The sequence below is a fragment of the Castor canadensis genome, chromosome X, assembly GCF_047511655.1.
Source record: "Castor canadensis chromosome X, mCasCan1.hap1v2, whole genome shotgun sequence".
NCBI lineage: Eukaryota > Metazoa > Chordata > Mammalia > Rodentia > Castoridae > Castor > Castor canadensis.
Window position 1 is genome coordinate 1757479 of NC_133405.1, and position 27065 is coordinate 1784543.

Sequence of the window (27065 nt, forward strand, 5' to 3'; positions counted from 1 at the left end):
TCAGCTCTGGGGCTTTCTACCAGCTTTCCTTCCCTGCTCCTGCAGTGGTGCTAGGTGCAGGAGTCCTCAAAACAGGGCCTTGTCAAGTGCTGAAGCTGGGAGAAGTTCCCCCAGGCCTCTTGCACCCCACCCCGTCCTCTCCGAGAGAAGCAGAGGCAGAAGCAGGAGCCAGCTTTGGAAAATGATGTGTTTTTATTGCTATGTTTGCAGTGGCTTTTTAGCACAGTAAGAACGTCCCCAGAGGCCCGCACCCTCACCCAGCTCCACCCCTGTAACCTAGGTCTCTGTCCCCATGTGAAAGCTTTTCTAGGGGCCACTCGGCTGTCTTGGGCTTGATGGGACACAGATGTGGGTTAAAGCTGCTACACGGAAGACTTAAGATGTGGAAAGTACATCAGCCTTAATTAAGCTTGGAGGTGGGAGCCATGCCCGGGATCCCTTCCCTGGCTTGTGCCCATGGATGATCCCTGCAGTTGAGCCCAGCCCAGGGAGCAGGTGTGGGCAAGCCAGGTGAGCAGCCCCAGATCCCTGGGACAGAATCCCCACCCTGTGAACTTGGGGGCAAAGGGTCAGTGTGGGGACACCCTCAAGGCCCCCACCATGTACTTTTCCACCCCGATCTGGGGATGGAGACCACGCACGCGTACACACACACACACACACACACACTCCATACATCCACACAACAGACTCATACACTCAGCCTGAAGCTTTTGTTTTGCCTATGAAAATTAGATCTATAAATTCACACTCCTTGGCTAGGGGCAGAAGAGGAAGGAGGGACTTCGAGGAAGGGAGGGGTAAGGAGGGGATGGTTTGGGCTCTTCTCTGTTTAGAAATATACAAGCAGAAATCTCCTCAAGTTTTTATAAAATGTGCAAAATACAAGCCTCCTTGGCCCAGAGGCACCACTTATATCTGGTATTTGCCTTTGCTAAGAGAAAGAGATCTACACATCCTCTACACACTCACACACACGTGTACTCGTACCCAAGCTCACACAATTGATATTGGTAGCAATTGGCGCAGGAACCAAAAGGTTCCCTTGCTGGCTGGCTCTCTAAGCTTCTAGAATAGGGATGGGGGGGGTCTAGTCCAACTGAAACTTTTCACCTTGGTTCTGCTGCCCCGCCCGACCCTCCCACCCCTCCCACCCCTCCCGACTCACCCTTCCCTCCTGTTCCCCAAGCTTCCACTGCTGCTTTTGGGGTGAAAGTGTGTTACAGAGCAGAGCCTGGGAGGCAGGCAAAGTGGGCCTGGTGGGGGTAGGAGATGGGTTCTGGGCTGTGGGAAAAGGGGCAAGAGGTGGGGCCTGGGAGCAATGTGTGGACCAGCTTGGCTGGGGAGGGGGGCATCTATTTTTGGTGGGTTGTGATATTTTTGGCGTTTTATTAAAAGTGGAAAAAGTTATTTTAGCACTCGTGGTGCTTCCTTTCCCCCACCCCAGGCTGACCCCAAAACTGTCAAGGAAAGGCAAGCCCCTGGAGGGTTGGGGTGAGGGCTAAAGCAGGGGCTGCTATGGCTACCAGAGGATGAGCTGGTGATGTGAGCTGGGGGTGCCTGTCACATGACACTCTCCACCACAATGACCTTGCTGCTCTCGGACACTGGGGTCAGGGTGGTCAGGCCCCTGACGTCTGCATCCTGAGCTCTGTACTCCAAGTGGTGAAGGCCCCAGATAGGCTGGGTCAGGTGCTGCCAGCGCTGTGGGAGAGGAGGACATAGTGAGCCCCCCTCCCCCAAGGATCAGTAGCTCCTCCCTATGTCCAATGCTTCTGCCTCCATCCAGAACCACAACCTGCCACTAAGTCAGGGTCACCCCAGGATTACAATTCTAGGCTCTGTTCACCCTGAACTGGTAAATTGGGTTGAATGGGTGTTTGCATGGAGGAAGGGAGGGACAGAGGGAGGGAAGGAAATGAGAGGTAGGCCCTGCTGCCACCCAAGGCCATAAAAGGGTCAGCTTTCCTCCCATCCATCTCCAGTTGGAGCTGGCCAGGCTTCTGGATGATGGCTTGCCCTGTGGAAGGAGGGATGGGGTGGTGGCCTTACCTCTGCCATGGTTCCCTTGGCCCTGAGGAGGCAGCCTAGCAGGTAGAGGGGCACACACAGCATGGAGGAGAGCGCAAAGGCCCAGCCCATGGCCTCGCCCCACCATGGGTACACGTAGGTGTTATTGTAGACCAGCGGCTCGTAGTATACAACATTGAAGATGAAAATCCCCTATGGACACAAACCCCTGCTGTTAGCAGGGCCCTCCACACTGCCTCACCTACCTGGCCTTTCCCCCAGCCCTTACCATGCAGACCAGTGGGGTGAAGAAGGACCAGCACCATTTCATCCAGGGACAAGGTCGGTACCCAATCATACAGGCAATGTCGTCCATGAAGCGGTCGGCTCCTGGGGCGGGGTGGGATGGGGTGGGATTGGAGAGCCAAGAGTTAGAAACCACCTGCCTCCTGCCCCTCCCCTCCACCAGTCCCCAACCCAGCCCTTGGTCCAGACCTACCATAAACCCAGGCCACCACCACGCACTCCCAAAAGGCCTGCCAGAGCAGGGTAGTGCCACTGGCTGAGTAGTAGTCAAACAGCTGGAAGACATACATCCCACCCTGGGGACAGAGCTAGGTCAGGAAACATGGCGGCTGGTGGCCAAAGACCAGCAGCCCCACTCAGCTCCCACTCACATCGGTCACCATGGAGAGGTCGATGACAAAACAGAGGGCACAGCAGAGAGCCACGGAGATCTCCCTTTGGAAACGGAAGTAGTAGGAGGCCGGGAGGAGGTCCAGGAGCCCGGTGATGAAGCCCTCCACACCTACAAACTGTGGCCAGGGCAGCTAAAGCCCCAGCTCCCTCCAACCTCCCCCCAGCCTCTTGCCCAGTGCACTAGGCCCCCACCCCCGCCCTGCAGCCCCCTGCAAACCTGGCTGTCCAGGCCGAGTAACAGCAGCATGAAGAAGAACAGGGCAGCCCAGAGAGGAGCTACGGGCATCAGAGTGACAGCCCGTGGGTAGGCGATGAAGGCCAGGCCGGGCCCTGAGGGCAAAGGTGTAGGGTGAGAGTTGCAACCCACACCAACCTATGCACGCTCTGAGCCTGTCCTGGATGCTCAGACCCACACCACCCTCCAGAGGTTCCAGAGCAATGGACAAAAAGAAAGGGCACCTGGGGCCATGAACTACACCCTGTCATCTCCAGTTGTGTCTAGCTGGGTCAACTCAGGCATCTCACAGCAGGGGCGGGGAAAGCTCCTGTATACCCTCAGCAGGCCCCCACCCCATACACGGCCAGGGGGCGTGTGCCTGGCTCAGACTTCTGGGATTCAGCAGCCATTGTGGTCACAGGTCATCATTCACCCTGGAGTGATACAGTGGGGTCTGAAAGAGACCTGTTTTTTTGTCCTCAGCACCAGACAACAAGGACACACCCTGCAGCCCTTGGGCATGTGGGTGCAACTGTGCCTCACAGTGGCCCAGAGCAATCTGATGAGCTTAATTGAACTTGTCTGTCACCTTTCAGAATTTGTTTGCATGTGTATTGCTTGTGTCCCCCATTGTGACAGTGCGGTTGCTCTGAACCTGTGCTGAGGCTGGGAAGCTTACCTGATTCCGCCACCTTTGAGATGTGTACGCCCTGCTCTGTGGCCATGAAGCCTAAGATGGAGAAGACCACAAAGCCAGCAAAGAAGCTGGTCCCGCTGTTAATGAGTGCCAAAATGATGGCATCCCTGGGGGTGGAGGGACAGTATACTGGTTAGGCCACCCACTGCTCCAGGGCAGGACAGGGCAGGTAGGGCAGAGGAGGGTGGTGCCTACTTGTAGCAGTTGTTGTTGAAGCGGTTGTAGCTGCCCAGGGCAGTGAGGGCTCCCAGGCCGATGGCATAAGAAAAGAAAATCTGGGTCCCAGCGTCTATCCACACCTGGAGGAGGTGGGCCAGAAGACAAGGGGCTTGAAGGGCCCAGCCTGACAGGTCCATATCTCCCACCCCATGCTGCTTGCATGGCCATGGGCCCCTCACCTGAGGGGACCCCAGCTTCGACCAGTCAGGCTTGAGATAGTAGATGATGCCGTCCAAGGCTCCAGGCAGCAGCACTCCACGCACCAGCAGCACAACGAGGACCACGTAGGGGAATGTCGCAGTGAAGTACACGATCTGGGGGGCCAGGCTGCTCAGAAGGGCCCTGAGGCTCCCTCCCCATTAAGGCTCCCAGTTGAGCTGGTGGCCACACAGGCCACAAGCCCCATACTGCAGGCATGCCCAGAGCTCAGAAAGGAGGGCAGCCCAAAGCTGCCTATCCCCATTCGATTCCTCAGAGCCAGAGCCCCTCCCTGAAGAAAGCCAGGGGCAAGGCTGGGGTCCAGGGAGCCCCACAGCAATACCAGTCAGCTAGAGGGAGGGGAGAGACAGGGCCACTGCTCCCTCAGGTGAGGGCCCTAGGCATGGCTCCTGTTGAACAGGGAAGGGTGTTCACGGGGAAGGGGGTGTAAGCCCACGTGAGCTCTGCTGAGTGGCAACGTTGGGGCAGCTTTCTAGGGTGTGTTCATGTAGGGAAGAGACGGTGTGAGGCACATGGGGAGATGAAGGCTTGAAGGACAAGGACAGTCTGTGTGACAGTGTGGCAAGCACATGCCTGTCTCAGAGCCCTGTGGCCCAAAACTCCAGGTCATCCAAGGTATAGAGCTGGGGTCCTTAGCAGTTGGGGATTCTAAGTGGGTCAGACAGACAGAGGCAAGGGAAACAGGGACAGGGTTGGGGAATGCCTCCTTGCCCAACATGCAAGCTCTGGGGACCCTGCTGGGAAGGAGACGTGACACACTGTAGTCTTGTCCTCCAGGGACCTGGCAATGTCCCACAGCTCAACTGTCTTACTATTATGTGTCAGTTCACACATCTGTGTCCATAACTCAACAGGGAGACCCTGAGGGAGGGATGTGTGGAGACTTCCCTCTGGGGCCTCAGGGTCAGAGAGGCAGTGGACAGAGCCCCTGAGAGACAAGACCACCAAGACCGTCAAGCTGACTGAGGGAATGAGAGAGGAATACAGAAAGGGAGAGGCAGTCAGAGGGCAGAGCTGGGAGTGATGGACACAGGGAAGGGCCAGCTCCTGCCTGGATCCAGAAAGGGACGGGTGAGAATAATGAGTCTGCATGGAAGGACAGGCCCCTCCGGTGTAGCCCAGGTGCAGTCACTTGCTGGGTCCATAGTGACCCTTGTAGAGACACACACATTCCAGGCCATGCCGCCCTCACCCCCCTGCCCACCTCCAGCAATACCTTTCCTGTTGACTTGACCCCTTTCCACACACAGAAGTAGACCAGTACCCAGCAGGCCAGCAGGCACAGGGTCACTTCCCAGTTGAGGGCCCCTGGCACCTCCAGCCCTGCAGAGAGCCGCAAGACTTTGTTCCTAGTGGAGGAAGGGAGGGAGGGAGGGCACCTGAGGGCCATGCCCGTAGAGGGTACAGTAGCTGGGATGTGTCTCAATGGTTGGCGGCTCCTCCCTTCCCCCAGTCCTAGTCCAGGCTCTGTTGCTTTATGGGGCTGCCAGGACAGCTCCGAACCACCATGGTCACCCACACCCTGTGCACGCACACAGCTCCAGGTCACAATGCCACGACACTGACAAGCATAGTTGAAAGAGTGAGGGACTGGCCTGGGTGCTCCCTGAGGGCAGATATGGGGATGGCCAGGGCCTGGGAGTCGTTGCTCTGCATCTCTGGCTAAACGTCCCCAGGGCTGGAAGAACGGAGGGATGGGATGGGATGGGCTTGGCCCAAATGGGCCTGACTCACTCCCAGAACTCGATGACAGGGGACCGGCGGTCAGCAAGCTGGTCACATGTGAGGTTGGCCAGGCTGGCATTGGCACAGTCTTCATGGCGAAAGATCTCCACACAGTCAGGAGTGTTCCAGGTGTGGCCACATGTGGCCCAGGGCAGAGTGGTGGTGAAGGACTTTACCAGGTAATAGAAGCCCCAGGCCAGCACCATGATGTAGTAGGTGTTGCAATAAAAGACGATCACCATGGAGGCATAGCCTAGGCCTGAGGAAGAGCAAATAGCTTCGATTTCTTCTCTCCCCACTGCCCCTATTATCTCTTCTTCTACGGGTGACACTGGTCCCTGCTGATCCCCTAACAGCTTGGTTCCTCCATCCCATCATACCAGAGACTTGTTCACGCTTCCCAAGCCCCCTTTGTGTGGGTGTCCCCACACAAGTCTGTCTCCCACTAACACTCCACTACTCCTTGCCCATTCATGCTTCATCTCCATCTACCCCGTACCCAAGGCGTAGCCCTCCCATCCTGCCTTATCTGGTCATTACGTCCTGTTAGTTTTACAGCCTCAGATACCTGGCCTCCCTCTGCCATCACAACAGACCTAGAAGGCAAGTCACCATCTCCTGTCCCCCACCTCACCCCCACCCAGTGGCCTGCAGTACACGCAGCTGGGAGAGCTTTCTAGTAACCTGAGGTATAGGAGATAGTCAACCCCTCCGTGGACAACATCAGCAAGTCACTTCACCTCTCTGTGCCCAACTTTCTCAAGGACAAGGACCTGTCGAGCAAGCTAAGTGTGTACAGCAATTCTGTCTTTAATCTAGCTGCTTTTGGTTCATCCTCACTCTTGTGGGGAGGTCCGACCCCTTCCCCCCCCCCCACACACACTCTAGTCCTTGCCTCTCCATGTTCACTGTGTAGTGGTCTACATGTTCCTCTAGCTTTCCTCCTGAGGTTGTGGGGTCATCACCTGGCTCCAGGCTTAGTGCTCAAGACAGAACAAGATTTCTCAAGTGGGTGCCGGCTATGCTCTGTTCCCTAGCTCTCACCTTAGCAGTAGGAAAGAGGTGGGAGACAGTCTCCGAGGGTGAGAGCTGGCCCAGGGGCTGCTTACCTTTGAATAGGGGACAGATGTTCCAGACATTGATGCTGCCGGCCTTCATGAACTGGCCCAGTGAGATCTCCAGGAAGAAAATGGGAATTCCTCCGACCAGGGCGATCAGAACATAGGGAATAAGGAACACACCTGGGAGAAGAAGCATGGGGTAAGCTCAGGGGCAGACCACTTCAGTGCCTCCTAGTGTCCCTCTGAAGTCTGCAGGCCTCCTGTGCCATGAGGGGACTTAACCCGAACGCTTCAGCCAGTCTGTCCAGGCCTAGCTGGCCAGCCCAGACTCCAGAAGCTCTGGGAGGTCCAGGCGGAGCCCCAGCCCTGGCCTACACCCTGGCCCTGTAACTTCCCACTAGGCACATCAGTGCAGTGACAGCCACTGATTCAGAAATGCCCAAGGTGAGCTCTAGGTTTGTTGAAAGGAGGGGCTATTACAGCAGCACCTGGCCATTAGAGCCCTTCCACAGTGGTGTAAACCCCATGGACACCTAGGGTGACCTAAAGGGCATGGAGGACACATGGGCTCATGCATGCAGAGCATCCCTTGTGCCAGGCGGCACTGGAAGGAACATGGAGACCATGTGTGTGTGAGCGAAGGTTGGGTGCTCAGGCCTGGGGGCTTGTCACAGGGCGGTGAGCCCTTGACTGCCCTGCACTTGTTAAGGTCCAAGGAAGAGATTGGGTGTGTTTGTCAGTCCTCTACTGGGAGTGTTGGTGTGCACAAGGACAGAGAGAGACAGGTGGAGGAAAGAGGCCAGGCCAGGCACAGCAAGCCCTGGTGATCCAGGCTCTGGAGGAGGCAGGCAGGGCTGGACCAGAGAGAGTCTTCCACCAATAGGCTGGGTGGGGTGGCAGGAGGGAGGGAGGAGCTGAGCACCAGCAGCTCCTGCCCACTACCCTCTACTCCTCTCTAGGACATCTACCCTTGCCCCTGGCTCGGCTCTCTCTATTACTCGGTGGCCAAGTTGACATAGCTTGTCTGGATCCTGTTCCCAGCATCCTTCCTGTGTGACCTTGGACAAAGGCTTTCCCTCTGGGACTCAGTTTCCCACCCACCACCTGGCTTCTTCAGCTTCCCAGCAACCCAGTGCTGCTTTGCAGTCACAGGGCACACAGGTGCCCATCAGTGTTGCTAAGCTGGGCTTCAGCAGCTGGGCAGGCGGGCATGGGGTGTGCATGCAGCGTGTCCAGCCTTGGCGCCAGGCGGGCCAGGCCGCAGGCTTCCCAAGCCTGGCTCAAGCACCCAGTGTTCCAAGCCCAGGCCAGAGGGGAGGGAAGGGAAGGGAAAGGAAAGGAAGAGAAGGGAAGGGAAGGGAGGGGAGGGGAGGGCAAGGGGGGGAGGGACAGAGTGGCCCATTGTGTGTGTGTGTTCCTGTGTGCACACGTGGGGGGCCCACACAATGTGCCACTTGTGTGCCTGACCCGTGGGGGCAGCCAGGGCTCCTCACCTCTTGGAGCCTCCCCCCAACTCGGGGGGAGGGGGGGACAGGCCTTTCCTTCCCACCTCTGTGGCCAATCACTCCCCGCCTGTGCTGGGAGTCTTGAGGAGGAGCCCCTCAGTTCGGCAGGAGGCTCTCCGGCTGCCTCCCCCACTGCCAGGCACATGACTAGTGAGGGGGGTGGAGGCCGTCGCGCTGGATCACCAAGCGCCCGGCCAGCAAGGGGGTACCCCGGCGCCCACGCGCTCTGAAGGGCCTCCCCACCCTTTGGACTTCGCCCCTCCACTCCAGTGGGTCGCGGCAGGCTGGGGGAGGGGACTGACCCTGAGGAGGAGTGGGGATGAGCTCACCTCCGCCGTTCTTGTAGCACAGGTAAGGGAAGCGCCACACGTTGCCCAGGCCCACGGCGAAGCCCACGCACGACATGATGAAGTCCATCTGGCGCGTCCAGGTCTCGCGCGGTGGCACGGCGAGGCGGCCCCCGGGCGCACCAGGGCCCGCGGGGCCATCGCCCTTGGCCGGGGCCCCGTCGGGCCCGGGCACGATAAGGGGGCCCTTCTTCTCGTCGCCGGACACACTGTAGATGCCGTTCTCGGCGCTCTTCTTCGCCATGGCCCCGGCGGGCCGCGCGGCCAGGCCGGGGGTCGCGGCGCCTCTAGGGGGGCGGGCGGGCAGAGGACGCCGGCGGCACCCGGAGGGAGGGCCCCGAAGGCGCGGGCCCGCCCGGGGGCCTCGGGGGCAGCCGGGCCGGGGGACGGGGCGGCGGGCGGGCGGGGTGCGGGACGACGGGGGCGGCGCAGTCAGAAGCAGTCCACGAAGCACTTGAAAGTGAGCCTGAAGAATCTCATGTGTGTCGGGGGCCCGGGGGCGCGCGGGCGGCGGCGGGGCCCGGCCGGGCGGCGGCGGCGGCGGCGGCTCCCGAGACTCCTGCCCGCGGCTCGGGCGGCGGCTGCGGCGGCGGCGGCGGCGGCGGCGGCGGCGGCGGCTGCTCGCCCAGCCCGAGGCTCACCCTAGCGAGGCGAGCGGCATCGGACGCCCACTGCCTGCAATCGACGGCCGGAGCAGGGGCCTAAGGCCCGCGCCCCCCGCTCCGGCCCGGCACCGCAGCGACTGCCCTCCTCGCCCGCGGCTCCGGCGGCGGTGGCGGCTCCGGTGACCCGGACGCGCCTTGCCCCTCCTTCCCGGCGGCGGCGGCTCCAGCCGCTGTCCCGGCCGCGGCGGGCTCAGCAATTCACCACCGCACTCTGACCGTCCCTCTCTTCCCCGGCGCGACCGGCTGCTGCTTAAGAACCGACTCCCTGGTGATGTCACTGTCGCCCCACCCCCACGACCCGGCTGGTCCCCCTCCCCCATCCCTCCCTCCCGCCCTCTTCGTCACTCCGCCCACCTCCTCCTGCCCTCCTCCCGTGAAGGAGACGCCACTCCAGCGGGAAGCGGGGTGGCTGCTACCTGGCCCGCCGGCCAGCACCTCCTCCCTAGCCTGCCGAGCCACCCCTCGCCCTGCGCTCACCTGGCCCTGACCGGGCCCGAACGTCCCCTCGGTTCTCTGCTAACCTGCTCTTCCCAGCTATAGGCAAACGGTCCCCCTGGCCCGCTTCCAGCCATCCTCCGCCCTTCCTTTCCCTTCTCTCCACTCCTTCCAGCCTGGAGTCTTCCCCTCCTTGTGGCACCTACTTTCCCAAGGTCTGTCCAGCCCTTCTCAGACTCCAGCCTGGGGGCCGAGACAGTGTTGGGTATCCAGGTCCAAAGTTTCCCTGCTCCCGGTACCAGCACCAGAGGGAGTGTCTGGTGCTTTGGCTTCTTGAAGGGCTGAGCCTGCAGCTGGCCCAGAGGGTGGGGGTAGGAGGATCTCCCTTCTGGTGTTCTGTGGGACATTGCCAGAGGCACTGTCCCGCCTTCTCCAAGCTTTCAGCCCTCCCCGAGGGTACACCCCTGGAGGCTGGTGGTCAGGGTCTCAACTCTTGGGATGACAGATTTTTGTGCCTCTCCGGAAGTGGGCAAAAGGGAGCTGGCCTGGCTGAGGAGTAAGGATACACTTTGTCACCAAGGTGGGGAAGGGGTCTGCATGATGACCTGTGCTGCTTTCACCCCTGCCTGGCACGAAGTGGGCAGGGTGTGTGACCCGTGCAGACAGGGGCAGGAGTAGGGTAAGGCTGCCCCCTGGTGCCTGGCAGGTGCACAGACCCTCCCCTAAAAGCCTCTGCTTAGAGGATCCAACTCCCCACCCATTTCCTCTTCTCCCCAGGGACATCTGGGACCTCCCCACCCAGCAAGAGCAAGGTTGTTGGGATGCCTCCCCACTGCCAGCTGAGCAGCTTCTTGGGAATTTTCCAAGGCCAAGACTAGCCCGGGGTGGGTGGGGAAGGAAGGGCTCATTGTGCTAGTTGGAGGTAAGGTGTGCCCTGCTCAATCCCAGGCTCCCTGATCTGATCAGACACCACGGTCCCCAGATGGCTCATCCCGTTATGCTAAGCCTGCAGCCGTTGGGCAGCTTTAGAAGAAAAGCAGTTCCGGCTGGAGCCAGATTGAGCCTGCTAGGTGAGGGAGGGGCTGACTCTACCAGGCCAGTGGGAGGAGCTTTAAGGGGAGTGTGTGGGACACTGGTAGTGTCACCTGGGCTTAGGCTGGGGGTGTGGGCTTGGCGAGGCAGAGTCACATTGCTCAGTGGAAGACCCTAACTTGGGTCTTCTTTGGCCCAGCCCGAGACCAAAGTTCGTCTGGAGACAAAAAGGCCTTAGGGTAGTGACCCGTACATGGCCTGGAAGGGCTGGGGCCACCCAAGGAGCAGGGACAGAGGGCATTTCACAGAGGAGAAAAGAGGATCCCATGAAGTAGGCAGCAAGAGGATGGAATGGGAGTGTGATCCAGCAAAGGGAGGGGAGTCGATATGGCCGTGACCTGGATGAGGGCTGCTTTGAAAGTGTGCGCAGAGACCAGATAGCTCAGGAAGTGAGAACACAGCCTGGTGCAGGTGACTTTCAAGAATTTAAGATCTTGCTTGTCCAGGGAGTGGAGGTGACAGGGAGAGTACACAATGGCTCGAGAAGGATGTGAGTGAGCAGGTGACACTTTGGGGAAATGGCCACTGCTGTGGAGAGAGGTGAGGGTGGAAAAAAGCAAGGCTAGGAGCCAAGGGTGAGGGCCCTGTTCCGCCCTGTGCTGGCCAGGTGGGTGGGGAGGCATGCGCCAAGGACAGAGGCAGGAACAGGAGGGAGGGGTGACAGCTCCACCCAGACTAGCAGGAGGAGCTTCAAGGGGCATGTGTGGAACACAGGCAGTGTCACCTCTGTGAAGTCAGGCTGCTGAGCATCGCTGGGGTCGGTGTTGCTGAAAGATTGCTTATGTGACCTCTGGGACTTCCTGGGCCTTCGTACCTGGGGGCAGGTCCAGTGGATTCCCAGACCTGACTCAACAGGGCCACACCCTCCCTTTCCTGGTAATGACACCGTCTTCACGCTCCTCACCAATCTGAGGCACCCCCATGTCCCCCTCTGGACCGTCCATGTCTAAGCTCTCTGTAGCCAGTCCCTCCTGCAGGAATCTTCAGGAATCTTCAGTGGGGCCTGCAATTCCGTCTACAAATCTTTCTGGGGTCTGCCCACTCCTCCACATCCCACAGCCAGCCCTGACACAGGGACCCTTGGCTCACTGGTACCCCTGGTACAGCTGCCACACTAACATTCTTCCCTCAGCAGCCAGAGGGACCCTCTGGAAGCACAAATATGACCAGTCCCTCCCCTGTCTGATCTGCTTTTCTTGGCTCTTCTGTAGATGAAAACTAAATTCTTCTCCAAGGTGTGACCTGGACTGTGGCCACTCCAGCTTCAGGTCACTGGGAGCAGCTCTGCACTTGGGGCTAGCTTCCCTCTGTGCTGGGCCCACTGCCCGCAGCTCTCTTTCTTTGATGACCTTTGTTAAGGCGTATCCAGGGGCAGCTCCCATGAGGTGCTGAGCACCTGGGAGAACAAAGACACAGAGATTTCCAGCCTTGGGTGGGTTCTCTCCAAGGCACCCTCCAGGCTTTGCCTCCTGCTTGGTAGGAGCAGGATCACCAGGATGTCAGCTGACAGTCACAGGCTGTTTCATACCAGTCCTGTTCAAGCCTCAGGTGTCCTGTCACGCCCTGGTGTTCTAGTTACCTAAGGGAGTCCTGTGTGGGAGCCCCTGCAAGCTGTGTCCAGAGCTCCTGCTGCAGCTCCCATGGGAGAAGGCAACTCCTCTCCCAGACAGAGGCAACCTACTGAGGGAGAACTGTGTCTACCCTTTCGATCCCCCAGGGAACACAGCCTGTTAAGACCCTAGCGGAAGCTAGGGGTTGGGGTAGGAGTAAAGACAGGGAGGGTGGAGAGGGGTGAGCTGCATGAAGAGCAGCTGCCACAGGGCCCAGGGCAGCCGTGGACCGGGAACAGACGGTGCAGGCTGCCCCGCCCTACGACTGGTTATCTCTGGGAAGAGCTGGGCAGCTGGAGACAAGCTTGGGGCACCTCCTCTTCTGGAGGCAGCACAATGAGCTTTGGAATTACAATGAGCTGGGAACAAAGGGGAAGCTGGGGTCCACCTGGCAGGGCTTTGTGCTTCCAGTTCCAGCAGCCCAGCGGGAAGGGGGACAAATGGGGCTGGAGTCAGGGGTCATGAGGCTGGGGGTGCAACCTGAGAGGCCTGGTGGGGGAGTCCCCTCTGCAGCACAGCACCCCTTGCCCCCCAGCTGTGCTCATTTACACCCTCTGAAAGGATTTTTTGGGGGGTGGTACTAGAGTTTGAACTCAGGGCCTCATGCTTGGTAGACAGGCTTTTACTACTTTTGTGTTGGCTGTTTGTTTTTGAGATAGAGTCTTGTGAACTATTTGCCAGGGCTGGCTTTGAACTGTAATCCTCCTGATTTCTGCCGCCTGTGTTGCTAGGATTATAAGCATGAGCCATCAGTGCTGGTGGATTTTTGGGTTAGTTTTTACATTTTAAATAAGCTTTTTATATTAGACTACTTTTACTTATTTATTTTTGGCAGTACTGGGGCTTGAACTCAGGGCCTCATGCTTGCTAGGCAGGTGCTCTACCGCTTGAGCCATTCCACCAGCCCTAGACTACTTTTAGATGCACAGAATAATTGCAGAGATGGTAGCAAGAGTTCCCCTACAGATGGCATTTTTTCTTCTTCTTCTTTTTTTTTTGTAAAAATGGGGTTTGAATTTAGGACTTTGTGCTTGCCAAGCAAGCACTCTTCCACTTGAGCCACACCCCGCCGAGAGTTCCCAAACAGACCACACTCAGCTTTCCTTCTTTTTAGTGGCACTGGGACTTGAACTAGAGCCTCACCGTGCTAGCTAGGCTTTCTTACAGGTTGAGCCACTTGTGATAGTTTTTTTTTGAGATAGGGTCTCATGAACTATTTGCCTTGGGGCTGGCTTTGAACAGTGATCCTCCTGATTTCTACCTCCTGAGTAGCTGGGATTACCCACGTGAGTCACCAGTGCCTGGCTTTAGGCTGATCTTGACTGACAGTGGTTCAGACATTCTTTGTGCCTGATGGATCTGACAGCTTTGAGGCGAGCCAGTCGTTGCGGTATGCTACTCTGTTGGGAATTCTCTGCTTTTTCCCTCATGATGAGACTGGCCTTAGCAGTCATTGAGAGGAAGATCGCAGAGGTAAAATGCCACATTCATCTCTTCTGTCAGAGGTCTAGGCTCCCGACATGATTGATCACCGTCAGTGTTAACCTTGATCACCTGGCTGAGGTGTGTGTGTCAGGTTACTGCACTGTAAAGTGACCCTTTCACCCCCTCTTTCCATACTGCACTCTTTGGAAGAAAGTCATTATATGCAGCTTACAACTAAGGGACAGAGCGTTCCATGACTATAACGAATACCTGATGTTATCAGCTTACAAGGAGGAAAGGTTTATTTTGGTTCACAATTTCAGAAATTTCAGTCCATGGTCACTTAGCCCTGTTGTCTATGTCATGTGGCAAGGCAGGACATCACATCAGGGAACATGTGGCAGAGCAAAGCTGCTGACCATTACAGCCAGGAAGCAAGCAGAGAGAGAGGAAAGGGGACAGGGTCCCAATATCCCCTGCAAGGGCCCCCAGTGAGTGATATTACCTCTTTCCACGAGCCGCCCCTTCTAAAAATACCACCCCAGATGGGGAGCAAGCCTTCAACAGGTGGGCATTTGGGGGACGTTTTACATATAAGCCATAGGGGGCGGGTGCTACAGGAATTATGTGGAATTGCCCTGCACATGAGTTCTCTCTATTCTTCTACATTTATTTACTTTTTTATAAATCTTTTATTTATGACAGAATGGATTCATGGATATTTATTTTATACTTTTGTTTGGAATAAATGCTACGTGTGTGTGTGTGTGTGTGTGAGACTGGGGTTCGAACTCAGGGTTTTTATACTTGCAAAGTAGGTGCTCTACTGCTTGAGCCACACCTTCAGTCCATTTTGCTCTGATTATTTTGGAGATGGGGTCTGGGGAACTATTTGCCTGGACTGGCCTCTAACTGCTATCCTCCCATTCTTGGCCTCTCAAGTAGCTAGGATTATAGGCATGAGCCATCACACCCAGCTTAATACTACTCTGTTTTGTTGCTCAACTTGTCTATCTTTGAGAGCTCTTTCCGTTGACACCGGTGTCCCTTTCTAAAATTTGGTCTTGAATGCTGAGGATGGAACCCAGGGCCTCATATTTGCTAGGCAAGTGCTGTACCACTGAGCTCCAACTTTAGCTCTGCTTTTCTTTTCTTTTTTTCTTTTTTTTTTTTTTGGTGGTACTGTTTGGTGGGACTGGGGTTTGAACTCAGGGCTTCACGCTTGCAAAGCAGGCACTCTATCGCTTGAGCCACACCTCCAGCCCATTTTACTCTGGCTATTTTTGGAGATGGAATCTTGTGAGCTATTTGCCTGGGCTGACCTCAAACTGTGATCCTCCTGATCTCAGCCTCCCAAGTAGCTAGGATTATAGGTGTGAGCATCCAGCTCTGCTTTTAGTCTTACAGACCCTACTCACTTCCAAAATAACTTAGATCAATCCCTCTCCTCCTCCCTCAGTGAGATCATTTATACAGTTAGGTTCTTTTTGTTACAGCGTGCATTCTATTTTGGTATTCCCCCAACAGTCTAAAAGAATATTTTAAAATTTGCATATTTTAAGGTTCCCTCTTCTGCTGTAAAGTTCTATGGGTTTTGACTGATGTTGGGTATCAGGTATTGTTACCAGTCGATGGCCTGGTCCAGATGTTTCCCATTCTTTGGGTACAACATGTAAGATTAGTATGCTGCCCCAGGTGCAGCAAAAGCTCTACAAAGAATCGTAAGTTAGCAGTTGGATAAAGACTTACTGAATTGAAGTTGTTGGGGCTTGGGGTTTTATTATCCAGTAGATTAGGGTTACCAGGTGGCATGAAATTAGGGCTCTCGTCTTGTGGCTCTCCCCAAATGGTTTGATCACAGCATCATGCCAGGGTGTGGAAAGTCAGATGCCTGTGCTTTTGAAAGGATAGTGAAGGTGCCTCTGCATTTGATCCTCTGTTGCTCTTCCTGGTGTAGTGTACACCAGTGGGAGGTCCTACAGTCATTGGTGTGGGGAGTGTGCTCCATAAGAGAGTATGGGGCCAGTATCTTAATCATTGGCTCCAGGGTGTGGGTCATCTGCATTTTAGAATGGAATCTTGTAGCTCAGGGCATTTCCTTATTCTTGCTGTCTACCCGTCTGCCTTTGCTAACAGTTTCCGTCATGTTGCTGTCTTTAGAAGGGCTTCCTTGTCCTCCAAATCCCCTATCAACTCTGGGCAATCAGTGATCTGCTTTCTGTCTCTACAGTTTCGCTCTTTTGGGAATGTCATATAAGTGGAATCATATAGTGTAGCTTTATTTCACTTAGCAATAGGTACTGAAGATTCAGCCATTTCTTTGCATGGCTTCATAGCTTTTTCCTCGTTACCACTGAATAGTATCCCACTGTCTGGATATATCACACTGTATCTGCTGACCTACTCAAGGTCATCCTGAGTGCTTCCAGTTTCTGCCAGTTATGAGTAAAGCTGCTATAAATATTTGTGTGCTGTTTTTTGTGTGGTCATGTTTTCAAAACTGTTGGGTATTTACCAACAAGTATGATTGCTGGGTTGTATGCTATGAGTATGTTTACTCCATAAAAATGCCCAAATCATCTTCTGCAGCATCTACCATTTTACAGGCTTTTTTTGGAGGGGGAGCGGTACTGGGATTTGAACTCAGGGCCTTCACCTTGAGCCACTCCACCAGCCCCTTTTTTATGATTTTTTTTTCGAGATAGGGTCTCATGAACTATTTTGCCCAGGCTGGCTTTGAACGGCGATCCTCCTGATCGCTACCTCCTGAGTAGCTAGGATTACAGGGGTGAGCCACTGGCACCCAGCTTTTTGCAGATCTTTTTGAGACATTTCGAGACTGCCTGTTGCTCCACATCTTTGCTAGCATTAGGTGTTGTCTGTGTTTTGGATTTTGGCCTTTCTTTTTTTTTTTTTTTTGGCAGCACTGGGGTTTGAACTCAGGGCTTCATACTTGCTAGACAGGTGCTCTTACTGCTTGAGCCACTTTGCAGTCCGATTTCAGCCTTTCTTATAGCTAAGTGTATAGTATCTTGTGGTTTTCATTTGCAATGCCTTAATGAGATTTGATGTTAAACATGTTTTTCCATGCCTATTTTTAAAATTGTTGAGTTTTGAAAGTTCTTTGCATATTTTGGACACTAGCCTTTTTTTAGATATGTGTTTTGCAAAGATTTTCCCCCAGCCTGTAGCTTGTTTTCTCATTCTCTTCCCTTTTCTCTCTTTCTTCCTCTCCCTCTCTCTCTTTTTTAGACAGATAGGGTCTCTCTATGTAGCCCAGACTGGCCTCCAACTCACAACACTCCTATTTCAGCTCCTGGGTGCTGGGATTACAGGCGTGCCATTGTGCCACTATGCCACCACACCTGGCTCCTTCTCGTAATGTTTGCAGAGTGTACATTTTAAATTTCGTTATAGTGCAGTTTATTATTTTCTCATAGATCATGTTTTCCACGTCACATCTAAGAAATCACCATCAAGCCCAAAGTAACACAGACTGTTTCTATGCTTTCTTGTAGACGTTTTACAATTTGGCATTTTGCGTCTATGACCCCTGTTGAGTTATTTTTTGCAGTAAGGCATCCCCTGAAAGGATTTTGAAAAGCTCTCATCCACTACCACCATGCAACGCACACAGGCCTTTTGAAGTTGATTTCTACAGTATTTAGCAGCTGTCTAAGCAGTTGCAAAGGGTGTAATTCCTGGTGTATCGTAAATACCGATGGAAAACAAAACTGGGATATTGCTTTTTCCTAGTTGAGGCCTCACTGAAAAAAAAAAAAAGACCTCACTATGTTGCCAGGTATGTTTCGAACGCCTAGGTTCAAGCCGTCCTCCTGCTCACCCGCCCAACTAGCTGGGGCTACAAGGAGCAAACCATCATCCTCAGTGCGTGATACCACGTTTGACACGAGACCAGCGACATCAAAATTGCTTCAGGAATTGACACTGTGTCCCCCTCCAACTCTGGAAGTGGGTCCCTTCTTTTTAGCCTCACTTTTACCTACTGCCCCTCAAAGCCATTTCTGTGCCACGTGTCTCCAAGTGCAAGCGCATGCGTTACTCACACCATCGTACTTCTAAATGCAAATATATGTGATATATTTGTGAAATAAAAATTGTGTCTATCTTGGTAACACTGGCCACAGAGTGGAACTTTTAACAATGCTTCTTTTCTTTCTTTTGGTGGCATTGGAATTTGAACTTAGGGCTTTGTGCTTCCTACGCAGGCGCTCTACCATTTGAGCCCTAGGAAGCCCATCTTTAGAGATGAGCAGGCGGGGTTAGGCCTGGGCTCTTGGTGGGGCCCTCCTCAGAGTTCTTATTTTATAGACGGAGTACGCGTGGAAGGCAAAAGATGCTTAAAAAAAAAAAAACTCTTCCTGTTCCAAGGACCTGTTGAAGACTTTGTGTCAGGCCAGGGGCCCCACAGGCTGCTCTGAAGATTGGTGCCTCTGACTTCGCAGGGGCCTTTTGATACAGGCCTGTGTGGATGTGTTTCTGTCCCAGCCAGGATACCCATCCCCCCCCCCTCCGTCCAGGGCTTCTTTCCTGAGTGCCTCCCCTGTGCTGGGTCAGCAGAGACACACTTTCTGGGAGTGGATGCTTTGGTGAGGAAGAACAAAGAAGGTGCTGTTGTAATGATAGGTTCCAAAGACTTGGCAGGGTTGTATCCTGGAGAACTGGCACGAGTCGGGCAGGGAAGGCCTGTTGGAGGAGGCAGTGTGTGAGTGAGCGAGGGTGCACCGAGTGAAGGGCAAGCTGAGCAGACATCTGGGGGAAGAGGGACAGCACGTGTACAGGCCTGGGGGGCCGGTGCACTGTGGCTCAAGAAGGGAGAGAGGGGAAGAGTGGCAGAATGATCGCCATACTGGGAATGACATGCAGCATCCATAGGAGAGTTCCAAGCCCCAGAATGACACAATCGGAAGGAAGGGAATGCTCTGGCTGGTGGCAGAGGAGAGGATAAGGGTGAAGGGACAATGGGTGAAGGGAGCCCATTGAATGCTGACTGATGGAGGCTCAAGCCAGGGCAGCGGAATGAGGTCAGGGTTACAGGGACCAGGGACTAGCAAAGGGGCTGTTGTTAACCAAATGGCTTGGAAAGAGAGGACGTTAAAGCAGAGACCTGAAAGCATAGAGCCATGCCAAAATATGGGTGAAGACATGTGGGTGTACTTCCCTCGAAGACACGGGTGGTGCAAAAGCTCTGAGGCCACCCACCAGGCCACAAGGGGACTGGAGCTGCTGAAAACCAGCAAGCATAACTGAGAAGGGAGGCAGTGGTGGCCAGAGCCCAGGGATTGCCTTACAAGGCGCCCTGCAGCGCCGTGGCCCTGCTAGGCCACCGCGTGCTCCGTGTAGGCCGCCAGGAGCCCGCGGGGACGCGCGCGGAGGGGGCGGGGCCGGCGGGGCGCGGGCGGGGGGCTCTCCGCGCGGCAGCCACTGCGCGAGGCGACGTTGCCGCATCGGCTCCAGGTCTGCACCTGCTGCTCTGGGCTGGGGAGCGCGGGGGGGTGAGGGGCGTGCAGGGTCCCGGCCAGCGGCCGCCTCAGCTCCGCACGTCCCCCCTCCGCGCACACCTGTCACGCCCGGCGCGCCCCCTGCCCGCACGCGCGCGGCCCACTCAGCTTGCGACTCGGGCGGCCCAGGTTGCGGAGTCCCCCACTCGGTGGCGCCGGGGTCCGGGCTGCGACTGGGCGGCCGCGTGGGTGGCCGTGGTCGTGATAGGTGGCTGTGAGCGGGGTCGCAGGTGCATTCAGGAGGGTTGGTGGCCTGGGTGGTGCGTGCGTGCGGGCGTTGTGCCATGGTGGCAGGTCTGGTGGGGGAGGGGTCCGGGCCCTGTGGATGGAAGTGGGCCCAGAGGGGCCTCGGTGGGAGTGCACAGAGCCTTCTGGAAAGCTGCGGATCCAGCTGGCCTGGATGGGTGGAGGCAGAGAGGGTCGGTGTTGGTCGCCGTCGGGGTGCTGGAATAGGGGGAGCATCGGACAGGCAGCAGCGTGTGTTCGGTGGCCTGCCTCAGTGGGAGGCGTCCATGGAGAAGTGTGGCCCTGGGCCATGGGGGAGCAGAGACATGTACCTGAGTTGAGGAAGGGGGTCCCTCACAGGATCGTGGTCCTGACTGGGGGCACGGGGCATGAGGGTGGCTGTCGCAGGCACTGCCTCGCCTTGGGGGAGGGAGGAGCTGTCCCTTGCCAGGGGCCTCCCTCCACCTCCCCACCCCCTGCAGACATGCTGCTGCTCAAGAAACAGACGGAGGACATCAGCAGCGTCTACGAGATCCGGGAGAAGCTGGGCTCGTGAGTGTGTGCGGGTGATGGTGTGTGAGTGTGTATGAGTGTGCGCGGGTATGAGTGAATGTGTGAGGTGTGTGGATGTGAGTGACTGTGAGTCTGCGAGATGTGTGCATGTGAGATGGTGTGTGAGTGTGTGACTATATGAGTGAATTGTGAGGTGTGTAGATGTCTGAGTGCCTGAGATATTGTATGTGTGGGTGCATGTGCGTGTGTGCTGTGGGTGGCACCAGCCCAGAGGGTTCTGAATCTTCTCGGGGGGGTGGGGGGTGGGAGGGAGGGGGCCCTTCCCCTGTCCCTTCTTTGCCTTCTCCCATTTCTGATCTGTACCTTTCCTCTCTCTCTGCCTCCCACCATCTGGCTCTGTGGCAGAGGCGCCTTCTCTGAGGTGGTGCTGGCCCAGGAGAGGGGCTCTGCACACCTTGTGGCCCTCAAGTGCATCCCCAAGAAGGCGCTGCGGGGCAAGGAGGCCCTGGTGGAGAATGAGATTGCAGTACTCCGCAGGTGTGCCCCCTCCACCCCCCCCCCCCCCGCAGCCCTGGTCCTTAGGAGCCCCTTGGCCTGGGAGGCTGAGCCCTCCGGGGTAATCCAGGCCTGGCTGCCTGGCTGCCAAGCTGCAGGGATGTTGGAGGCAGTTCTCTTGCCCTCTCGGGGCCTGCATGTCTCCATTGGTGAAATCAGAGGGTCCATACTGAGCTGTGCTTTGCAAACGGTTAGGGGCTGGAGCTCTGCCTTCCTGGATAGGCCAGGGGGCTTATGGAATGGGGCACAAGTGGGGAGAAGAGGAAAGGGAGGGGCTCGGGACAAAGCTCTGCCAGACCCTGCTGTGCTCTCAGAGGGGTCTGCAGTGGCCAAGGCCCATGGTTGCCCACAGGGGCTTTCTCTTGCTGTTACAGGGTCAGCCACCCCAACATTGTGGCTTTGGAGGACGTCCATGAGAGCCCCTCCCACCTCTACTTGGCTATGGAGCTGTGAGCAGGGGCGGTGGGAGGCTGGGCAGGAGTGGGGGCTGAAGCCTGGACTGAGGGGCCAGGGTCAGCTGAGCTCCTCACTCTGCAGGGTGACAGGTGGTGAGCTGTTTGACCGCATCATGGAGCGGGGCTCCTACACAGAAAAGGATGCCAGCCACCTGGTGGGTCAGGTCCTCGGTGCTGTCTCCTATCTGCACAGCCTGGGCATTGTGCACCGGGACCTCAAGGTGACTGGCTGGGGGCTCCCACCTCCTCCATCTCGCCTGCCCACCTGCCCTGAGTGGTTTTCCCAAGAACACAGTTGGGGCCTTTCCCAGTGTCTCTTTACACCAGAGAACTTCGGGGTCCTGAGGCTCATGCTGTCTCAGTGCCTGGGCAATGTCAGGACTGACCTGGCCCTTTCCTTATCTCCACCTGTCACAGCCTGAAAACCTCCTCTATGCCACACCCTTTGAGGACTCCAAGATCATGGTCTCTGACTTTGGCCTCTCCAAAATCCAGGCTGGCAATATGCTAGGCACTGCCTGTGGGACCCCAGGATATGTGGGTGAGTGGGGGGCACTCTGAGGCCCCCCGTGGAGTGGGAGACCAGATCCCTGGGGGAGCCACTGCACCAGTGACTGGCGTGACTGTTGCATGTGGTGGTCTATTCCTGGAGCTGCACCTGGCGGCACTGAATGGCATGGCATCCTGTGTGCACGGGAGGATGCCTGCCTATCTGTCTGTCCCCCAGCCCCAGAGCTCCTGGAGCAGAAGCCCTATGGAAAGGCTGTAGATGTGTGGGCCCTGGGTGTCATCTCTTACATCCTGTGAGTGACCACTGGGAAGGCTCGACTCCTGCCTGCCTGCCTCTGCTGGGTTGGGGAGGGGTGGACAGCTGGGTGATTCATCTGTGGGTGCCAGGCTGTGTGGGTACCCCCCCTTCTACGACGAGAGCGACCCTGAGCTGTTCAGCCAGATCCTGAGGGCCAGCTACGAGTTTGACTCTCCCTTTTGGGATGACATCTCAGAATCAGGTGAGCTTGAGGCTGGCCCTATGCTCGGGAGTGACAAGAGGTGCTGGGGACAGGGCAGGCTGACCTTACCCCTTGCTCCAGCCAAAGACTTCATAAGACACCTTCTGGAGCGAGACCCCCAGAAGAGGTTCACCTGCCAACAGGCTTTACAGCACCTTTGGTGAGTGGGATCCCTGGCCTTTTGCTCCTGGGCCAGAGAGACACCCCTCTCTAACCTTCGGTCTTCCCTCAGGATCTCTGGGGATGCAGCCTTGGACAAGGACATCCTAGGCTCAGTCAGTGAGCAGATCCAGAAGAATTTTGCCCGGACCCACTGGAAGGTCAGCATGGGGGGACACCCTTCCCCTGCTTCAGGGGGTGGCCTCAGCTGCCCAGGGGCCACTCAGGTCCTTGCAGTCATGGGGTTGGGGCCTGGGCTGGCCTGACCCCCTTTCTTCCTACAGCGTGCATTCAATGCCACCTCATTCCTGCGCCACATTCGGAAGCTTGGGCAGAGCCCAGAGGGTGAGGAAGCCTCCAGACAGGTTATGACCCGGCACAGCCACCCAGGCCTCCGAGCTGGGCAGCCCCCCAAGTGGTGATACCCAGGTGTGTATGTGGGGACCCTGCTCCCATTGAGAGCTGGCTCCTTGGTGACCTTTGAGGGTGGTGGTGGTCCATGTGGCCAAGAGACAAGTGGGTTCCAGATCACAGGGTTGAGGGCAGAGAGCACAGGTGGAGGGGAATCTGGGCTTCCAGGAGCAGCAGAAAGACAGAGGTGCCCAACACTGGGGGTGGGGGGGGGGACATGGCCCCTGAGAGCCTCTATAAAAGGAAACCCAAGGCTTGATTGTGTGGTGGGGAGGGGAGCGCCTGGAGGCCAGCCTGCTCCTGACCGCCCCCTTCCCTTTGCCTCTTTCTCCTCCCTTCCGTCCCAGGCAGATGCCCAGGCCAAGTGGACTGACCCCAGATTTCCTTCCCTTGGACCCTTACGGTCCCTTTCCCCCACCCCTCAGACCCTGGGCTGACATCTGCTGGAGAGTTTGAGACGTGTGTGTGTGTGTGTGTGTGTGTGTGTGTGTGGTGCATGGCGCTGGGACGGGGTGATGCATCCCCAGTCTGCCCCGAAGCCCTGCCCTCGCCCAGGGTCAGGGGCTCCCCTCCCCAGTTGCTGCCACCTCCCTCTTGAAGCTGAGAGGGGCTCCAGAGGCTGTCCTTCTTGCACGCACCGCAGGCACGCACGCATGCACCGCACGGCTGTTCTGGGCTTTGCTGACTGTGGGTGGTCCTGCTTGTGTCGTAGTCCTCCAGTCCCGTCCAGTTTTCCCCAAACCAATAAAGACAGACAGAGCAATGGGCCGGTGCCGAGCTGGGGGTGGGACGAGTGTGGGGTTGCCGGTCACCTCAGGAAAGGAAATGAAGGTCCTACTGCCGGTGGGTTCTGCTACAGCCGGGCCTTGTTCTCTGCCACCTGAACCTCTGCTCCCTGGAATCATGGCAGACGCTCTCCGATTGTCCAAGAACTTCCTGTTCCTGCCCCCAGAGAGACAGCAAGAGGCCGCCTGGCTGCCAGCTCTGTCACTCGGAGTCTGTGCCATCCTGGGTCTGGGAGAAAATGGAGGCAAACTGAGGCCTACTGGGCTGCCAGCAGGGGGCGATGACAGGAGGCAAGCCGCTATGCCCCTCTCCCCAGCAGCGCAGTCTCCAGATGTCATGCAGATGCCCCGGGCTTGGAGAAGCTTGAGGGTGTGTGCGAAGAGTGACCAGAGCCAGGGGTGAGGTCTCCTTCACAGCTGCTGCTGTCTCCCACCTCTCCCTTCCCCTTCCAGGGCGCACCTTGTCGCCTGAAAGCGTAGGGTGCCCTGGAGTCAGAGGCCGAGGAGGAGCATTTCGCCAGGAGAGGGCGCCATGGGGCCTCCACCAATGTTCTGTGCTGTGGGTCTGGAACTGTGGGCTCCAGGCCCAGGTGGACTGAGGTTGACAGCTGGGGCCCTTCCCACCCCCCAGAAACAGTGATGGGTGGATTGTTGCTTCTAGTCTGAAGAGCTGTAGTCTGTCCTCTGGTCTGAGTGACCCCAGCCCTTCCCACCTCCATTTTGGATGGCCCAAGGCTTGTAGGGACCAAGCTTCAGGGGCCCATCAGAAGACTAGGGACACTCCTTGGTCCCAGCCAGAGTTTAAGGCAAGAAGGACACCCTTTCCCCTTCCTTCCAAGACCCTGCTCCCCTGCCGGCCCCCAGGGTGAGCTCAAAGATCTATAGCCTGATTGGAATGCATATTGGAGATGACTTCTTTCCTTGAATTTTGGGGCCCAAAAGGAGGCAGAGAGGCCAAAACTAAGGCTGGCCTATTTCTCTGGGAGCAGAGGCTGTGGAGTGGTTCAGTGTTGGAGCCAGGGGGCCTGGCTTCCACTAAGGAGAGCAGCTACGCGCCTGTCTTCCAGATATGTGGGAATGGGGACAGCTCCTCTTCTCGTCCAGTATTCTGCTACCCCCTTCCCAAGCCGGGGGGATGTCTGGAGGCGGGTGTCAGCTTCCTTCTCCGTTCCTATGGCCACCCCCACCCCATCCGAGGCTTCAGGCTTTGAGTCGCACACATAGCTCCTGTCATGCCTGTCCAGTCCTGCTCACACCCTTACTGGGCCACTGGAGGGGGGACTCCAGCCAACCAGTACCAAGACTAGGTCTCAGCAGCTTGGCTTCCTGACCTGCCACTCCTCAGCTCCCACCTGGCCTCATTGTCTTTCAGACATCTTTGCCAAAATCCGTCTGGCTAGCTCTGCTTTCCATCTTTTCACTATTCGCACAGAACACCTACTTGTTCTTGTTTTGTTTGCACAGCACTGGTTGTGCCTCTACTGCGTACTGGGTGCTAGGCATGCCCTGGGCCCATCAGCCCCTCCATGGTGAGGTCCTCTCACGGAGAGAATGGTTTTACCGGAACGATTGATGAGACGGCGGGAAGTGCCATGTTGGCTGCCCCAGGAGCCCTGAATATGAGCGCCAGAGTCACCTTTCCGAAAAAAAAAATCAGCACTTGCTCAGAGTGCTAGCTCTTCCTGGCTAGGCCTGGGGCAAGATGGCTTCTGATGAATTGGCCCCCAGTTCTGGGTGGTCCTAACACAGGGTGCAATTTGGCCTCCCACCAGCAGGGGGCGTCGCGACCACGTCTTTAGACATCCACCAGCCACCTCTGGTTCCTTCAGCACCTGGGGCAGCAGCTCAAATTCATATTCCTCCACCCCTCCCGCCGCAGTCCTGCTCTGGAGAAGTCTGCACTCTGGAGAGAGGTCCTGTGCATCTGAGTGTGGGGCGAGAGGGGACACCCCCAGATAAGGCAGAGGCAGCACCCCTTCTTCATGCCTCTTGTTGCTCACACGCCCTCTGAGGAGGGCAATTTGTGAGAGGAAAGCTTTGGGTCATCTAGGCAGAGAGACCCAGAGTCTCTCAGGAGAGAGAAAGGGCTGGTTTAGTGGAAGGCAAAAGGTGATGTGCAGATGGCGGGATGGACAGGGAGCTGGGGTGGGGCACTGGCATGGCGTTTTGGGCTCAGTGAATAACAGGTGTTCTTGCGCTGAGGTTGGCCACTGGAGGGATGGGCCGCACCAAAGCCTAGCAGGGTAAGGGGTTGAGACCTTAGTCTATGAGTAATGCGGAGTTATTGAGGGGATTTTAGCCAGACAGCATCGTTGTCTAGTTTGGGTCAGGAGCTGAGTTTGAGCTGGCTATAAAACTGAGGTGCTATGAATCAGGAGCAGAGTCCAGCCCCTCAGTGGGCTGTTCTTTCTGACGTCAGGGACCAGACCAAGAGGCTGCTGTCCCCCAGATCTCAGCCAGATAGGGTGGGTCCCACGATCTATCTTGGAGCAAATGTAGGTGGCAGAGGTTTCAGGGAAGCTTAACCTGTAGGGACACCACTGGGGGCAGGGAGATCTGGAGGTAGGAGCTCTTTAGGAGTTGGGTGGACAGGCCTTGGTGATGAATTTGGGGTGAGGAATGAAGGAATGGGTGCTGGGGAACCCATTTGTTACTGGGTGAATGATGGAACCATTTGCTGAGAAGGGTTCAACTGGGGTGGCTGTGGGGGAGAAGAAGTAGTGGGGTTGTTTTTGAACACCGTGACTTCGAGATATTCAAGGGTCAGGAAAGTAGAGAACTTATTCCTCGCCCTTCTCTTTGCAAGTATGTACCTAGCTTTATAGCTAATATGTATGGAAAGCTTCTTCCTTCTAGTAAAAAGGGAGCTAATGGTGACTTTATTGATCACTTACCGTCTGCCAAGGACTGCTACCGAGAACTTCCCCTGTATTTACTTAAACCTCACCTGTGCTACGAGCACAGGTGAGCTGGTGGCTCACACCTGTAATCCTAGCTACTCAGAAGGTAGAGATCGGGACATGGTTTGAAGCCAGCCCCAGGCAAATAGTTCATGAGACCCTATCTCAAAAATACTCAACACAAGACAGGCTGGCAGAGTGGCTCAGGTGGTAGAGCAACTGCTTAGCAAGTGTGAGGCTCTGAGTTCAAACCCCATACCACCAAAAAAAAAAAAACCAATTAAACCTCACCTATGAATGAGGTAGCTGCTGTCATTATCATCATCTATGGGGAAACTGAGGCATATGGAAACTGAGCCAAGCCCATATAGCTTGTGGCAGAGTGAACATTTGAATCCATAGTCTCGCCTGCCTCTGTGCAAGTGAGGAGGTCTTGCTTGGGACATAAGGACTGTGGGGAATTAAGGAAAAGAAGGGGTGTTCTTTCTGCTTTTTTGTGATGCAAACTATCACGTGCTGAAGGAGAGAGACCACTGGGCTGGGGGGACCTGCTTTTGATTTCAGTGTGGCTTTTGCAGTGACTGAATTTCATGTCCCATTAAAT

General features: G+C 56.3%; 2 protein-coding genes across 6 annotated transcripts; one reads left to right on the top strand and one right to left on the bottom strand.

Moving 5' to 3' along the window:
• Positions 1 to 173: 173 nt before the first annotated feature.
• Slc6a8 (solute carrier family 6 member 8) lies at positions 174 to 9003 on the bottom strand. Its single transcript, XM_020175922.2, has 13 exons — positions 8682 to 9003; positions 6896 to 7027; positions 5796 to 6045; positions 5278 to 5410; positions 4022 to 4156; positions 3819 to 3922; positions 3606 to 3730; positions 2927 to 3039; positions 2688 to 2825; positions 2510 to 2612; positions 2300 to 2400; positions 2053 to 2223; positions 174 to 1704 (listed from the first exon to the last, which is right to left on the bottom strand). Exons 1-13 carry the CDS (start codon positions 8941 to 8943, stop codon positions 1564 to 1566), a joined length of 1908 nt encoding a protein of 635 aa, XP_020031511.2. The 5' UTR covers positions 8944 to 9003; the 3' UTR covers positions 174 to 1563.
• On the top strand, positions 8487 to 24470 carry Pnck (pregnancy up-regulated nonubiquitous CaM kinase). Of its 5 annotated transcripts, none has more exons than XM_074064370.1 (12): positions 8487 to 8703; positions 20156 to 20225; positions 20592 to 20723; positions 21116 to 21190; positions 21279 to 21417; positions 21614 to 21737; positions 21924 to 21999; positions 22094 to 22206; positions 22288 to 22366; positions 22439 to 22526; positions 22650 to 22794; positions 23128 to 24463. In XM_074064370.1, the coding sequence occupies exons 2-11, from the start codon at positions 20158 to 20160 to the stop codon at positions 22785 to 22787; spliced, it is 1032 nt and encodes a 343-aa protein (XP_073920471.1). In that variant the 5' UTR covers positions 8487 to 8703; positions 20156 to 20157; the 3' UTR covers positions 22788 to 22794; positions 23128 to 24463. The 5 variants fall into 5 exon arrangements, with proteins under 5 accessions (XP_073920471.1, XP_073920468.1, XP_073920467.1 ...); XM_074064367.1 differs by lacking the exon at positions 8487 to 8703 and adding an exon at positions 10845 to 10869 and having other exon boundaries at positions 23124 to 24470; XM_074064366.1 differs by lacking the exon at positions 8487 to 8703 and adding an exon at positions 10846 to 10869 and having other exon boundaries at positions 23128 to 24464.
• The last annotated feature ends 2595 nt before the right edge of the window (positions 24471 to 27065 follow it).

Coding starts and splice junctions, on each gene's coding strand:
- Slc6a8 (XM_020175922.2), bottom strand. CDS start 8,943: ATGGCGAAGAAGAGCGCCGAGAACGGCATCTACAGTGTGTCCGGCGAC. Junction 2,826..2,926: donor TACTCGGCCTGGACAGCCAG/GTTTGCAGGGGG, acceptor CCCTGGCCACAG/TTTGTAGGTGTGGAGGGCTT. Junction 2,613..2,687: donor ACCTCTCCATGGTGACCGAT/GTGAGTGGGAGC, acceptor CTCTGTCCCCAG/GGTGGGATGTATGTCTTCCA.
- Pnck (XM_074064370.1), top strand. CDS start 20,158: ATGCTGCTGCTCAAGAAACAGACGGAGGACATCAGCAGCGTCTACGAG. Junction 20,724..21,115: donor GAGATTGCAGTACTCCGCAG/GTGTGCCCCCTC, acceptor TTGCTGTTACAG/GGTCAGCCACCCCAACATTG. Junction 21,191..21,278: donor CTCTACTTGGCTATGGAGCT/GTGAGCAGGGGC, acceptor CTCACTCTGCAG/GGTGACAGGTGGTGAGCTGT.